This window comes from Hypanus sabinus, unplaced genomic scaffold, assembly GCF_030144855.1.
Source record: "Hypanus sabinus isolate sHypSab1 unplaced genomic scaffold, sHypSab1.hap1 scaffold_870, whole genome shotgun sequence".
Classification (NCBI taxonomy): domain Eukaryota; kingdom Metazoa; phylum Chordata; class Chondrichthyes; order Myliobatiformes; family Dasyatidae; genus Hypanus; species Hypanus sabinus.
Genome location: NW_026781722.1, coordinates 143,806 through 160,914, shown reverse-complemented (window position 1 = coordinate 160,914; position 17,109 = coordinate 143,806). Strand labels below are relative to the sequence as shown.

Genomic DNA, 17,109 nt, shown 5'->3' with positions numbered 1-17,109 from the left:
GGGGCTGCAGAAATGAACGGGATGAAGGAGAGAATGTGGGCAGGAAGAGTGAGGACATGGAGATCCGATAGCGGGAGGAACGTAGAGTGGTTGCAGAGGAGAGATGGAGACAGAAATGCATGTAGGGAAGAGAGGTGAAGGAATGGGAACAGAGAAATAGCTGGAGGGCTGAGCGCGTGGAGAAGGGAATGGTTCATCCAAAAGATCATTATGAGGGGAGAGAGATGGGAGGAACGATAAGCTGCAGGAGAGTATAGATGTTAAGATAGGGAGGAACATGAGAGAGTGAGGAGAGCGGGGGAGATGGAGGCGTGCGTTAGAGAGAGAAAGAGAGAGTTGACTAAGGAGAAGTGGATAGAGCGGAGTGATAGAAAGATGATGGTGAGAGATTGGAAAGAATTGGAGTAGTGGTGGATGGGAGGAGTGGAAGGAGAAAGAGAATGTAGGTGTGTTTAAGTGATGAGAACCGGGAGGGAGCTGCTGCGGCGAGAAGGAAGAGATGACGAGATTGAGAGGTAAACAAAGTTTAAAGTGCGAATGAAGTGAGAATATAAAATATTGCACAATACCAAGTTCACTTGAAAGGGAAAGAGAGGCAATTAGTGCGTGAACGAGCGGAAGGCAGTCATGTGTTTGTGTGGTCTGTACTGACGGAATGTTTAAATTAATCCTCCTTTTCACAATAGGATCTCATTGTCTGCAAATGGCTGCTTCCTTGCATGGAATGAATGTGCAGGAACTCATGTGCATTACAGAAGCTGAATCTCTTTCCGAAATTGTATAAAGTCTTAGTGTTATGGGGTCCGCAGACGCACACATCCATTTTCCATTTGTTCTTTCGTAAGGACTTTCAGTCTGGCAATTAACTGTTCATTCTGAATACGGCAATTACCTGTGGCGGTTCTGAAGGAAGAAACGTCCAAGCTTAGGCTTTTGTTTTGCCTTACCTGCGTATTTAGATTGTGTGATTTGTTGTTAGTTTGTTCGTTTGCTTTGGTATTGATTTCAGAGTGAGACACGGATTCCACACCGGCCATGGGAAATCAAGGTTAGAATGATGGAGATATTAGTGTATCTATTCTGTGAACCCACTGTTCCGAAATTCCGAAATTACGAATTCCGCTCTATCGTTCTTAAATGCTGACCTGCCGAGAGATCTGTTACCTGACCCGTTTCACTTTCTGGAACTAAATCCAGGATGGACTGTTCGCTAGTCCGCCTGTCCTCTTATTGTGCCAGGACTCCTTCCTGGACATTTAAACATTTAACCATAGGAACTGCCACTGAATATTAGTGAACTTTAAATTGCCCGCTACAACATCCGTGTTAATATCGCACCTGTCCAAGATCTATCTCACGATTCGCCACTGTCCCTGTATGTTATTTTCGTTTTGGTGATGGGAGCTCTGTCCAGAATACTCTCAAACGAGTGCTTGCTCCCTTCCTACTTCCGAATTTAACATAAAATCCCTCGACAGTGTCCTCGCTTTCTGCAGCGGTGATACTATCATACTCTCCCTGTTTTTCAAAGACACTCCATTTACGCTATTCAGCAGGCAATGTCCATTTTGAAACATATATATCCGAAATATCCAGAAGCGATTCCTCCCCTTGTGATTGTCAATTCTCTCTGATAGTTCGGAATTGATTCACCACTGTAACAATTACTCCAGCTCATTGACCATTTGCCCAATTTCCTACTTGAACTTTATGAAGTGTGCAATCTTACACGGATGTAAAGATCGCCAGGCACATGATTGTTTGGATTTATTAGATATTTGCCAAATCTACTGATTTTTTGAACTGTTTTATTCGAAAATGCCTCTGATTTGCAGTTAAACCCGGGCTTTATCTGCACAGATGGCCATTTAATGTAAACACATACTTTATTCCATTGTCCAGTTCTTTTCTGAATTTCCTCTGCGTCAGTGTATAGATACATGTATTGGTGCACATACTCAGAATTTGCAACATGAACCCAAATTGTTGTAGAATATACACAGGGGAACTGAAATATCTGTCCAGATAAAAATAGTTCTTCGTTTGCCATTTCACGGAACGAACTACATAGGGCATCCAAAATAATATGAAATTAGCTGATATTGCAAACAACAAAATCATCGATTTTCTGCGTTTTTCCACCTCGGTATCTTTCTGATTGTCACCGTTGTTCCGAAACCCTCTGCGAACTCCATTGGCCGCAATGATATCTCTTACTGTTAACCCATTGAAGACGAGCATTAAGCCGATTGGTAGCAACGGTGTTAAAATGCTATCGAATAATTCGATTCCCTTCCACAGGGGAGAAGTAGCATATTCATGTGTGACGGTGCAACGCCACGGCGTGTTGTCAATGATGACGTAAGGTTCAACGGCAAAGTAAAACGGGACACTTCTACCGCAGCTCACTATAACCACGGTCACCATGACGACTCTTGCGGTCCTCTCGGTGCAGTATCGTTCCCGCAGCTTTCGACAACATATCGCGATGAAGCGATCGAAGGTAAAGCTGACCGTAAACCAAACAGAACAGTCCGTCGCTACAAACCTAAACACAAGTGTCAGGGCGCAGACAGGAGTGATGAGCAGGGATCTGGAATAAACGTAGATGTTGTTGGTCTGTTCCACTAAAGCAAAAACTATAACCACCATCAGATCCGCTGTTGCCATTCCTACCAGGTAACGGGTGATGCATTTGGAGAGTCCGCATTTTCCCCGAGATAGGATCACAATCGCTATTAAATTAACTACAAGAAATTTAGAACAGAGAAAAAAATAAAGAAAAAAATTTAGAGAGAGAGAAAAAAAAAACAGAATTACCGTCAATTACAACTATCTGAATGATCACTATTCTTCCAATGTTTTGCAAGGTTGATTTTTTTTTTTTGGAAGTGAAAAGGAGAAATTCAATGCTTTCTGTTCTCCGGCTGGAGGACCAGTATGAACTGGCTACTTTCCGACAGTTTCAAGGGAGGTATCCGATTTCCTGCCGGAAGCTGTGGATCTATCCAGTAAACATCACCATGAGCAATGCCATTTAAATTATTAGAGTAGAAACAGCTGAAGAGTTTACTGAAATTGTAATCACAAAAGAGCATTAATACATACATTATAATGTAGTGATTATGAAAACAAAAACAGTCCTGCGTGTCGATATTTGACTGGCCCCTCATTTGAAAAAACAGCCAATCAGGAAAAGTGACCACTGTCGTTTCATAAAACCGATCAAGGTCATATATCTAAGTGTGGCAGATACGACGCCAATATAACTGACAAAAGGAAAACAAAAATCACATCGAAAAAGTATGGGAAATAAAAAAGAAAGCATATCAGATGCTTGAATCCTCAATTCTTGAATCACATTTCAGGCGATGGTAGCATTTGTGCTCATTAAAAGTCAAACAATGCAGCGGAACAAAAACAAGTCGACGGCGCTATACAAATAGCGAGCAGCTCCATATATTACCTGGGATACCGATCGCTATAAGTGTAGGGTAGAAAACAGCTGCGATGTAGTAAATCGCTGGATATCGCATATTCAGTCAGAAGCTGAGTTCAGGTTTACAGAAAGTTTCAAATGTTCATATAGACCGGTGATCGATTTTACAGAATTATGTACAATTCAGTGTAATTCCACAGAGACAATTAGTGTGGTTATCGTGTCAGTCGGATTAGGAACAACGAGCTACACAAACAATTACATTAAAATGTTTTTCTCACTCTGTCACTGGGTGATAAAGTCATCTCCCCCCAACGGAAATTACAAGTATTAACTTTTAAACAAAAAAATAATATGAGGCTTGCCAATTTAATTTCCAAGACACCTGGCTCCAGCTGCTGAAATGGGACATTTTTTGATCAGTGGTCTTTCTAACACAGGCAATCAACATGAACAATCACCTTCCAACACATTTATATTGGATAAATGTGAAGTTATCCACTTTGGAAGCAGGAACAAGAGGGCAGAATATTGTCTGAACAGGGGAGAGTTAGGTAAGGGAGAAATGCAAAGAGACCTAGGAGTCCTAGTTCACCAGTCAATGAAGGTGAATGAGCAAGTGCAACAGGCAGTGAAGAGGGCAAATGGAATGTTCGCTTTTGTTACAAGGGGAATTGAGTACAAGAGCAAGGATGTCCTTTTGCATTTGTACAGGGCCCTGGTGAGACCACACCTGGAATATTGTGTACAGTTTTGGTCTCCAGGTTTAAGGAAGGACATTCTGGCAATTGAGGAAGTGCAGCGTAGATTCACTAGGTTGATTCCTGGGATGGCAGTGCTGTCTTACACAGAGAGATTGGAGAGATTGGGCTGGTACACGCTGGAATTGAGGAGATTGAGAGGGGATCGGATTGAAACGTTTAAGATAATTAAAGGATTTGATAGGATTGAGGCAGGAAATATGTTCCAGATGTTGGGAGAGTCCAGTACCAGAGGGCATGGATTGATAATAAGAGGTCAGTTATTTAAAACAGAGCTGAGGAAAAACTTCTTCTCCCAGAGGGTTGTGGAGGTGTGGAATGCACTGCCTCGGAAGACGGTGGAGGCCAATTCTCCGGATGCGTTCAAGAAGGAGCTAGATAGATATCTGATGGATAGGGGAATCAAGGGATATGGGGACAAGGCAGGGACTGGGTATTGATAGTGAATGATCAGCCATGATCTCAGAATGGCGGTGCAGACTCGAGGGGCCGAATGGTCTACTTCTGCACCTATTGTCAACAGATTTATTTTGTCACATCGGCAATCACTTTTCGCATGGAGGGGGAGATTAGCTCCGCAGTTGAAATTGGATACACTTTATTGAAGGAGGGGTGTATAGAATAATGTTTTTTTTTCGCTTCCTCTAGTCATTTCGAGTCATTTGAGTGAAAGTACAGTAGACCGCGCCAAACTTCAAGCGTGAGAGGATAGTTTGTCTGGTCCTCAGTGGGAGATGTCCACGGGCTTCTGGCCGACCGGACAATTTTTGCTGGAATGTGTTGTTCTGCCAGTTCTGCAAAATATTCAGGTGGTGTATCTGCGTCGAATACAATTACTTTCATTGATGGTGTGAATATATTGATCGCGTACTGATGAAATAAATACCATAAATATTCATTATGCAAATTATCATCAACTACAACAAGCATTGAATTACTAACGGCTTCCAATTTCAGGAACAGGGATACAATTACTTTATCTTATCTTCCAAAAGCCTTCCTTCTTTTAATAGGGAATCATTGTGTTCTGCCGAAGATAAGAACTGTTGATTATTTGGTGCTGATTGATCACATTATGAAAATGGTTATTTATTAAAATTTCTCAGATTTGGCACGTTAACTTCGTGCCAAAATAAAACAGCCAATATTCTTCCTTTTAAAAAAAAAGTTATAAGCAAAATTTTGTTTGGCACTTCTGGTCGTGGGCTTGTCGTGACCCACCTAAGGGCAGCTCCCCCACATCTGGTCTCACCCTGCCACCCAGCTTTCACTGGTGGTTCCAAGTATCTGTGTGCATGCAACTTTGGAAACGCGCCGGTGCACAGCTTCGGCAGGCGGGCTAAACCAGGTGAGAGGAGCGGGGATCATTCGAACCTGGTGAGAGAGAGAGAACTCTTTACGCCAACAAGGGAATCTGATCCCGGACGGGACAGAGAAGATCCACTACAAGATATAATAGCTCGGAATGCTGTGTTGCAGCGATTAATGGAGAGCGAAGGGTAAAACAAGGCGCAGGGTGCTATCCGCTGCAGCCAAGATGGTCTCCAATCTCGCCGATTTCCCCTGCCATGGGATCAGGATATGTGTGACGTAGAGAGTGGAACTGTCCCAGTGCAACGGCTTTTCCACTAGGAAATTCTTCATTTCAAATAGCACGCCATCGGCGGAAACGATGGACAGTCAAAACCAATAAACAAAAATTAAATAGGAAATGTGAATAAAACAAACAAATCAAGTAGGACATTCCGCATTGATATTCTTGCAGGATTTTACCTTTCGCGGTTTTCACAATCATTTCAAGTATACATCAGTTTTCTAGATATTATTCTGCACATTCCACAGAAATTGCCACCACGGCTATTTCAAAGAAAGATGTTTTCAGTTTATCGCCAGTGTGTGCACACAAATAGATAGATAGCCGTATTAGTAGACATATATATACATAACTGATTGAAAAGGATTACATTTACGAGACAGATAATTTGACTCCGTTCCTGGGCTGTGAGGAGACAAAGTGGTGTTATTTCCGTCCTTTCAGGTCGACAGGCACATCACTGACAACACTGGTGTTATTTTGCTTACTCTGACATGCCACCGACAACACAGATAATGTCTCCGCTTGTCCAGTTCCATCAATACGGTAATGTTTTTATTACAGCTGATTCAGTCCCACGATCTCTCTCACAGAGAATGTCACTGCTTATTCAGACCATCTCGAAGTATACTGGTAATTTCCTTGCTTGTCCAACCTTATGATGTCCATCCCTAAAACAGGAAGTATAACTATAAAATCATATCAATACCCCTCTTTACAAAAAATACTCTTCGGCCCAATCATACCGTTGGTGACGTTGACCTGTAATCAATGATCACACTGTCGCTGGATATCAGAGCATGTTCTTCGTGTCTTTATTTGTCAATGGCCGTGCTCCTGCAGCATATACAATGCAGACAGATCCGAAAATTACAAACTGCACAATCTAAACCTCAAATGTGAAATCACATAAGGTGTATAGGATGATGAGAGGAATTGATCTTGTGGATAGTCAGATGGCATTTGTCAAGTCTGAAAGGGCACAGATTTGAGGTGCTTAGAAGTAGGTACACGGGAGAGGTCAGGGGTATTTTTTTTAGCAGAGAGTCGTGAGTTCACGGAATGGGCTGCCGTCGAAGGTGGTGGAGGCGGATACGATAGGGTCTTCAAAGGGTCTCCTGAATAAGTACACAGAGCTCAGAAGAATAGAGGGCTATGGGTAACACCAGGGAATTTCTAAAGTAAGGACCCATTCTGCACGCCTTAATTTTTCTATGTTTCTATGTTTTTAGTCAATAGTGCCATTTATAGTGCCATGTGGAGTAGGAGATGGTTATGTAATGTGGACAGAATTTTCGTACAGCTTATAATTCTGAACTTGATATGTAGCGTTTGTACAGCGCAGAGAGATATCGTACGGTCAATGTACCAGAGTGCCGCAGTATCAGTGGACATAAAGACATTTAACCTTGGCTTTTGATGGCACTTTATTTTTCATACGTATCTGGTGCGACCCAGCGTATAAGAATAAATAATCACCCTATGTTTCTATCATCAGATTTGGCCGTGATTATATGTCGAGGAAACGGCACATTTTTATTTTCGTAATTCTAAATGAAATTCGGTGTTATTTATATGCAAGTCCCGTTACACTCTTTTATTTAGTCAGTCTGCACGAAATAAAAATCCGGACAATATTCAGTGGGTTCGCGGATAAAGAACCGCAGTAACGAAAATAGGTGCAGCATTTGTTCATAGTTCCAGATAATGGAAACCACCGGGGAACATGAGAATGGCAAGCTTTCATTTACTTTACACAACCGATAAGATTTCCTCTCATATCTCGTACCAGGGATAAGATAGTGAGTATAACTATTAAAATACCTTGTACACATGTAAACATATGTTACATAAACTTAGCCTTTAAAAATGTGCTGTTTCCAGCGAATAAATGTGTATGATTTTGTTGTTTCAAGCAAGTTGTGTATAACAACAGGAGAGAATTATTGGACATCACCAGTCAGATTGATGACAGTCATTGCGAGATACAGTTAACCCATTATGAATCGACACTTGCAGAATAACGAGACACGCTCAGTTGTATGCCTGTACACCATGAAATTGAGATAGCTTTTTAAAGACTGAAATAATTTGTAAAAATTGCTCGGATGAGATAGAACATTGCAAAAAACAGAATAAAGTGGTCTCTGCAGGATGAGCTGTAGCCTGAAACACAACCGGATGAGTATGCACACGCTCCGGAAGGTGAGAGATGAAAACAGGTGGAGGAGATACACTTCTTCTTCAACACTCTGCCGTTTCCTCCTGACATTTCCCAGCTTCGGACACATATTTTCATTTGTAAGACTAAAAGAAGTCCTGACAGAGCAGACACTGAATTACTTTCACATTCATTATTATGACCTATCGATTCTAATTTAAATCTGGACTCATCTGCGTGTCAGTGGAATCAGAACCGGGAGTTGCATAAACATGTGCCATTTGTATTCAGTGGCTAGAGGCAATGGTCCTGATCTGGCAATTGAATAGTATTGTCACTGAATGACTTACTGTGCAATGATGGGTAGAGTGTTATATTGTACAACCGAACTTTACCGTGGTTTCCCATCATGACGAACACTTTTATTGTTTTTTTTTTCTTTTTTGTTTTCAGAACAATTACTGCACATACACTGGCAATCTCTTTGCTGACCATGATGATGGTGACATTGGCTAGCCTGGCCCACCACTGACCAGACCAAATACAAGATGGAAAATACCCGAGATGTAGTCAATCACTGGAAATACCGTATTTTGTCAGAAGCAGAGTTTGATTTTACCGAAGTTGTAAATGTACATATGGACTGGTGCCAGGTTTTACAGATTTATATGCAATTCAGAATAATTCCCCTGAGACAATTAGTGTGATTATTACATCACTCACATTAGGAGCAAGCAGTTACACAAACGCTTACATTGAAGTGTTTTCTCGCTCTGTCACCATGCAAGAAAGTCGTTTCGCCAAGGCACGAAACAAGTTACCAACTTAAAAACAAATGATAATATGGACATTGCCAATTTAAGTTCCAAGATATCTGGCGTCAGCTGCTGAAATGGGACGTTTTCTGATCAGTGGTGTTTCCAACATAGACAATAATGCTGAACAACTTTAAACAGATTTTTTCACATGCGGCGGAGCACATTCACTTCTGACATTGAGGGCGGGACATTAGCTTAGCTGGTGTAATAGAGTACGCTTCATTGAAGTGGAAGATGGGATCTTTCTCTCGTTCCAGTCATTTCGAGTCTTTTGAATGACGGAACACGCTGTACGTATGTTCTTCTGATCATTTAAACGAGATCGAGAGCATTATTCCAGGGACATTTCATAATAAACATTTACGCGCCCGCACGACTTTAGCTGCGGTTTGTGGACGGAGTGATGAACGTTCGTTTCTGGATGTGCAGAGCGTGGATGGTTGATTCTTTAACTCTGACAAGTGAACTGCAGTGATTTGTGTTAGGTCTGTTGTTATTTATCATCTATGTTAATGACATAAATGTCGATGTAGAAAGCTGAATCAGAAAACAGTTCGGACGAGGTTGACGTCGTTGCTGCAGCCCGGTACTCTATCCAAGCTTGTAGCTTGACGTTGTCTGGCAGGAAAATGTGTTGAGACATGGCCGATGGGATTTAATACAGGCAACTGTGAGGTGGTCTGTTTTGTGAGGAAAGATACAAACAGTTAAGTAGCACATATTGAATAGTTGCACTTTCGTGTTCAGTATTTAAAAATGAACTGTGAATACAGACCGTTAACTCCAGGAAAGCGGCTTCTATTGAGCACTAATTACATTGACCTTCACAATCAGTTCACTGAGTACAGGAGTTGGTCTGCTATATTGAAGCTGTGCAACACTTTGGTGAGGCCGTAGGTAGGATATCGTGTGCTGTTCTGGTCAGCTACCCGCAGTTTTAAAATGTCCATAAGCTTCAAAGTGTGCAGCGATAATTTGAAATGAAGAGTTCGAGGACTGTGGACAATAGTTAGAGGGGCAAGTTGAACAGGTCAACACGTGCTGCTATTGGAGCTCCCGTCTTGCCATTCCCCCAACACCACTCTGCAATCCCGTCTCGCTCAGATCCCATTGAGTGCAGGTCGGCACGGACTGTGTTACTGTGCTGTAATCGTCATATTGTTCTATGACATAATTGCAAGGTCTGCATATCTGTACTGTTGAACAGGCATTCAGTCTAAAATTAATTTTGCATCTTATCAGGACCGTCGGTCAAATTCACCTCAGCTCATTAATCCAGCATGAATATTAAACTGTGAGATTCGCCATGTCTGTCCATCTACTCCACAATAAATAAATTAATTGTTTGCTTTTATAGAAAGTCACTGAACTGACGGAGAAGGGAAACCGGACAGAGAGTTCCAGACTCTTCCTCAGTTTGGTGAATGGCAAAGGCTCCCGGGCCCGACGGGCAATGTGGGAATCCTTTGTGATGTGGAGGACTGAGTTACCGAAGCTGGGCAGGATACTGAGGGAGATACAGGAGCTCGGTATGTTAAAACCACACACTGAACACAAAGGCACATTGAACTAAATAGTTGTAATTATTTTAGTTCGGTTTTCATGAATTATTTCTTTTTATTTAAGGTCCTGACCCAGAGGACTACATGAACATCGCACAAGGGTTGTCTGAGTTACCCACTGAACTGACAGGTGAGTGATGAAATGCTCCGTTCAAACCACATCTCAAATGTTATACTGTGACTTGTCAGAATCTGGGAACGAAAATCCACCAACAATCATTTGCCGATCTCTGGTTTCAGGTTACAATTCAGATCATCTCTCGTTGTAGCCTGAACATTGTAAAATGTATTTTTCCAGCTGTTCCAGCTGTTACTGTATTAATCCAGCCCTTGTGTCTCTGAACCCTCCACTCCAGGTCCCAACGCTCTGGGAATCCCCACTCACCCCAGACATGCTCCTGACACACAGTATGACCCAGTCCAGGTGACCTTTCAGATTCCGAAGCACCTTCTCCTTCGTAATAGCAGCTACACTCAGTCCAAGTTTCTCAAACCTCTACTTGCCTCACATGCCACCGAATCCAAGCAACATCCTGGTGAACCTGTTCTACAACCTCTCCAATCATCCCCAATCAGAAATGAACACAATACTCTAGATGCTCCCTAAAACCATCAGACTTAGGCAGATAATTAAGCCATCCAGCTCAGTGAATTTGCACCGCAATTCCTCTCAACCCCATTATCCTGCCTTCTGTAAATGTTGACGCTCTTCGGAATCAGCAACATATACATAGACCTGCATTTTAGTATACCCATTGACTTGTCTTCCTCTGCCAACTATGACAATAATTTCACAGATTGACCACCCGTCAGCGAAAGCAATTTCTCGCAATATGGTTCCCCGCCAGCCAGGGCAATTCACCACAGTTCCCAGGCATGTTAACCTTGTGTATGAGCCTCCACTGTGGGAACCTTGTCAACGATTCTGCCAATATCCAATATGGTTCCCCGTCAGCCAGGACAATTCATCACAGTTCCCAGGCATGTTAACATTGTGTATGAGCCTCCCATGTGGGGACCTTGTCAAAGATTCTACCAATATCCAATATGGTTCCCCGCCAGCCAGGGCAATTCACCACAGTTCCCAGGCATGTTAACCTTGTGTATGAGCCTCCCCTGTGGGGACCTTGTCAAAGATTCTGCCAATATCCAATATGGTTCCCCGCCAGCCAGGGCAATTCATCACAGTTCCCAGGCATGTTAACCTTGTGTATGAGCCTCCCCTGTGGGGACCTTGTCAAAGATTCTACCAATATCCAATATGGTTCCCCGCCAGCCAGGGCAATTCATCACAGTTCCCAGGCATGTTAACATTGTGTATGAGCCTCCCCTGTGGGAACCTTGTCAAAGATTCTACCAATATCCAATATGGTTCCCCGCCAGCCAGGACAATTCACCACAGTTCCCAGGCATGTTAACCTTGTGTATGAGCCTCCCCTGTGGGAACCTTGTCAAAGATTCTACCAATATCCAATATGGTTCCACGCCAGCCAGGGCAATTCATCACAGTTCCCAGGCATGTTAACCTTGTGTATGAGCCTCCCCTGTGGGGACCTTGTCAAAGATTCTGCCAATATCCAATATGGTTCCCCGCCAGCCAGGACAATTCATCACAGTTCCCAGGCATGTTAACCTTGTGTATGAGCCTCCCCTGTGGGGACCTTGTCAAAGATTCTGCCAATATCCAATATGGTTCCCCGCCAGCCAGGACAATTCACCACAGTTCCCAGGCATGTTAACCTTGTGTATGAGCCTCCCCTGTGGGAACCTTGTCAAAGATTCTGCCAATATCCAATATGGTTCCACGCCAGCCAGGACAATTCATCACAGTTCCCAGGCATGTTAACATTGTGTATGAGCCTCCCCTGTGGGAACCTTGTCAAAGATTCTGCCAATATCCAATATGGTTCCCCGCCAGCCAGGGCAATTCATCACAGTTCCCAGGCATGTTAACATTGTGTATGAGCCTCCCCTGTGGGAACCTTGTCAAAGATTCTGCCAATATCCAATATGGTTCCCTGCCAGCCAGGGCAATTCATCACAGTTCCCAGGCATGTTAACATTGTGTATCAGCCTCCCCTGTGGGAACCTTGTCAAAGATTCTGCCAATATCCAATATGGTTCCCCGCCAGCCAGGGCAATTCATCACAGTTCCCAGGCATGTTAACCTTGTGTATGAGCCTCCCCTGTGGGAACCTTGTCAAAGATTCTGCCAATATCCAAGTAGATAACATCCATCTGTGACTTCATCCATCACCTTTGTCACCTCCTGGAGGAACTCAATTAAGTTAGCCAGACACAAGCCCCACCCAAAGCCTTGCTGATGAACCCTCAAACATTCTCCCTTTCATACCCCCATGTGGCAGAAAATATAAAAAGCTGAAGGTATGTCCCACCAGCCTCAAGGACAGCTTTAATTCTGCATTTATGACTGTTGATTGGTCACCTACTATGTTATTACTGGCTCCTAAAAATAAGAACATTTTATATATAAAATTGTAACATTATGTATCTCATAAACGATAACCACTTATTTAGATAACCATAATACATACAGAAAAGCAGAAAGAATACCTGTAGCTTATGAATGAATTTAAGGAACAACTGATAATCAATTATGTAATTCTATGTCAAACACTGGGGAAAGAAGACATCTTTCAATGTTATACTGTATCAAAAAACATTTGATTCTCTCCCTTGGTTGGTTAACAGAAGTTCCAAGTTCCATAAGAACAGTAGTGTGTGTGTGTGTGTGTGTGTGTGTGTGTGTGTGTGTGTGTGTGTGTGTGTGTGTGTGTGTGTGTGTGTGTGTGTGTGTGTGTGAGAGAGAGGGGGAGAGGGGGAGGGAGGGGGAGAGAGAGAAGAGAGAGAGGAAAACGGGCAGCTGGGATGCAGGTGTCTGGCTCAGCCACTATGCCCGGTGGAAGCTTTTCTTCCGACAGGAGAAGGGGTAAAGGCGGGTTACTGGTTCCTTACAACTGGTCCCTTTGGGCAGATGGGTCTGGTCGGCCGAGATTGGCAGCTCACCCAGCAACAGGAAAGCTCTGACCTCAAACATCCACTGCTCTGTAACTGTACCCCTCATGGGGAAGAGTTTGGGAGTAAACCCAGTGGATCTAGAGCCCCTGAGGCAGTCTTAAATGGTGTTCAACGCAGACTGGCATCTCCTGAAACACCTCTGGTGCCAAGCTGTGTCAGTCTCTGCCGTTCCTTTGTGTACATCAGATGCAGGGAGAGAGGGAGCTTGCAACATCGGCAGAAGCTTCCTCTCCAGATCGGAGTGTCCCGGCTTGCAGGGACAGGACATCCTCGGTCGACTCTGACAGACGGAGGCCTCATTAGACAGAGCCCCACACCCCCACAGCAAGACTGATGAGTAGCAGTTGTCAAGACTTCACCACCCTCTCCCTCAGACACGATGTACACCACTGAGACAGACGGAGGCCTCATTAGACAGAGCCCCACACCCCCACAGTAAGGCTGATGAGTAGCAGTTGTCAAGACTTCACCACCCTCTCCCACAGACACGACGTACATCACTGAGACAGACGGAGGCCTCATTAGACAGAGCCCCACACCCCCACAGCAAGACTGATGAGTAGCAGTTGTCAAGACCTCACCACCCTCTCCCACAGACACGACGTACACCACTGAGACAGATGGAGGCCTCATTAGACAGAGCCCCACACCCCCACAGCAAGACTGATGAGAAGCAGTTGTCAAGACTTCACCAGCCTCTCCCACAGACACGACGTACACCACTGAGACAGACGGAGGCCTCATTAGACAGAGCCCCACACCCCCACAGCAAGACTGATGAGTAGCAGTTGTCAAGACTTCACCACCCTCTCCCACAGACACGACGTACATCACTGAGACAGACGCTTGTGGTTTCTTCCATTAACAGAGATTCCATCTTCCCACCAATCCTCCATCACTGTGACTGCAAACTAGCCAGTTTCTTTCTTGCCATTCCGAAGGGTTATCGACCCACAAGTTCACTGCGATTGTCCCCCAGGCACTGCCAGACTTGAGCATTTCCGGCATATTCTGCTCTTGTTTTGATGCAAGAGCAGTGGACACCCGTGACACCCCAGTGTGTAGCTTTGCCAAAATGCACGTTGTCCTGCTCTCCATATTTCCACACCAGATCAACATTAACATCATCTGTAATGACGCAACAATGCTTTAAACAGAGTGAAACTTTGTAACGGGAGTGCAGTCAGGATTGCAATAGGATATCAGGGGAATGTTCACCTTCATCAGTAATTAGTGTCAGAATATGAGGATTAGATATTTTTCTGAGACAATCATCGCTGTCAGTTCCTATGTCTGTGGACAGAATTTTATTTTCTGTCCTAATATCCATGGAAGCATTGAATCAATTCATGTAATCTCAAACACAGAATATTGGACTGCAGTTATAAAGTTCTTTGTCAGTTGAGCTAGTTAACATTTTGACCATGTTATCTGTTCCCATGAAGATGTTCAACAGAAACACAAGGAGACTCTGCGGGCACAAACTGAAACACTGAGAGTGAACACGATCCTGATGAGGGAGAAGGTGAAGGTTTTCCAGCTGGTTGATCGATACACAAAGCTCACGGTCATTTCTACTCTTCGAGATCGGAGACTGGTGGAACACGAGCTGCTGGCAAGAGGCAGAGCCCACGAGGATTATAGAGAGAAACATCTCCGTGGATCGTTAGAAAAAATAGAGACTGCTCAGTTATTCCACAGCAGTTTTTCCCGGAGAAAATCCAAATCTGGCAGTTCTGCAGCAGTAGCCGGAGTGCCAGGAATCGGGAAAACAACAATGGTACAGAAGATTGTTTATGACTGGGCCGCGGGGAATATATTCCAACAATTCCAGTTTGTCTTCAGTTTCAAATTCCGGGATTTAAACTCAATTAACTGCAGAATAAACCTGAGGGAACTGATTCTGGATCAGTATCCTTACTTTGGGAATATCCTGAGAGAGGTCTGGAAGAACCCAGAGGCATTGCTGTTTATATTCGATGGTTTGGATGAATTCAAGCACACAATTGATTTTGCGGACAGTCGGAGATACACAGAACCCAAGCACCAGTGCCCAGATCCCGAGTGGTGGTGTGAAGTGTCGGACATTGTGTACAGTTTAATCCAGGGCAAGCTGCTCCCAGGGTGTTCAGTGCTGGTGACCACCCGCCCCACTGCGTTACATTTATTGGAAAAGGCGGAGATCGGTGTCCGGGCTGAAATCCTGGGATTTGTTGGTGAGGAACGGAAGGAATATTTCATCAAGCATTTTGAAGATCAGACGGTGGCAGCAGCTCTTTTCAAACACGTGCAGGAGAACGAGATCCTGTACACCATGAGCTACAACCCCTCCTACTGCTGGATCCTCGCTCTGACACTGGGCCCCTTCTTCACACAAAGAGTCAGGGACCCGCAGAGAGTTCCCAAGACCATCACCCAACTGTACTCCTACTATATTTACAATATCCTAAAAAATCACGGTCGTGAGATTGAGAGAGCCCATGATGTGTTTCTCAGGGTGGGTCAGATGGCCTACAGAGGAGTGTCCGAGAAGAAGATTGTGTTTGCAGACGGAGATTTGATCAAGTTCAATCTGCAGCCTTCCCAGTTCCTGTCCGGGTTCCTGATGGAGCTTTTGGAGAGAGAGGATTCTGCCCACAGCGTGGTGTACACATTCCCACACCTCACCATCCAAGAGTTTGTAGCTGCAGTCGCACAATTCCTGACAGTACATCCTGAGGATATCCTGAAATTCCTCACTGAAACCCACAAGACACAAGATGGGCGATTTGAGGTATTTCTCCGTTTTGTTGCTGGTCTCTCCAACCCAATGACAGCTCGGGGCCTGGAGGAGTTTCTGGGTCCATTTCCTCATCAAACAACCTGCCGGGTGATTGACTGGGTGAAGGAGGAGGTTAAACGCCAGAGTGGAAACACGGATGACACTGGGAGAAGGAGACTCCTGAACACATTGCACTACCTGTTTGAGTCTCAGAATCGTGGACTGGCTCAGGCCGCACTGGGATCTCTGAAAACACTTTCATTCCATGGAATGACACTGACCCCGGTTGACTGCGCGGTCCTGTCTCATGCAATCGGACTCTGTGATACTATAAAAGAACTCGACCTGGAGAACTGCCACATTCAGTGTGAAGGAATCCAGCGGCTGGGACCCGGGCTGAACAAGTGCCAGGAGTTGAGGTAACTTGGTTTATCTCTCACTCAGAACTCTAAAACTGTTCCATTGTGCTGTTTCCAAGTAAATGGATTTGGGTAAAAGTGCAGTAAATCAGATTGAGATGTATTGTGACAAATGCCACCCCCTTCATCCTGTGCGATCACTCTTCCCCATCCCGATTATTCCTGTTGGATTTCTCTTAGCCATTACCCTTCCTCTAGTCAGATTTCTCTTCCACACACCCGTTCCTGCTGTGGGATCTCTCTTCCCTATCCACTTCCTCCTGTTGGATCTCTCTTCCCTATCTCCTGCCTCCTGTCGGATCACTTTCCCCATTCCCATTCTCCTGTAGGATCTCTCATCCCCATCACTCTTCTTCATGAGGGATCTCTCTTCCCCATCCCCTTCCTCCTCTTGGATCTCGATAAACCATCCCCTTCCTCCTGTGGGATCTCTTCCCCATCCCCCTTCCTCGTGTGGGATCTCTCTTTCCAATCCCTATCCTCCTATGGGATATCTCTTCCCGATCCCTTTCCTCCTGTGGAATCTCTCATCCCCATCCCCTTCCCCCTTTCGGA

General features: G+C 44.3%; 1 protein-coding gene and 1 long non-coding RNA gene across 3 annotated transcripts in view; one reads left to right on the top strand and one right to left on the bottom strand.

The window, feature by feature from the left end:
* Nucleotides 1-3,093: 3,093 nt before the first annotated feature.
* Nucleotides 3,094-17,109, bottom strand: part of LOC132390347 (uncharacterized) — a 36,402-nt gene continuing 22,386 nt past the window's right edge. The window contains exon 4 of one of the 2 annotated variants that reach the window (XR_009510875.1): nucleotides 3,094-6,465. This is a non-coding gene — a long non-coding RNA (uncharacterized LOC132390347). Of the gene's footprint in view, nucleotides 6,466-6,637; nucleotides 9,454-17,109 lie in introns of those variants that run through there. The other variant, XR_009510874.1, reaches the window with a different exon arrangement.
* The window catches only part of LOC132390346 (NACHT, LRR and PYD domains-containing protein 3-like), a 31,210-nt gene continuing 23,564 nt past the window's right edge, over nucleotides 9,464-17,109 (top strand). Inside the window, exons 1-3 of the mRNA XM_059962954.1 lie at nucleotides 9,464-10,302; nucleotides 10,400-10,465; nucleotides 14,820-16,554. Coding sequence (XP_059818937.1) covers nucleotides 10,227-10,302; nucleotides 10,400-10,465; nucleotides 14,820-16,554 — 1,877 coding nt within the window. The 5' untranslated portion in view covers nucleotides 9,464-10,226. The remainder of the gene's footprint in view (nucleotides 10,303-10,399; nucleotides 10,466-14,819; nucleotides 16,555-17,109) is intronic.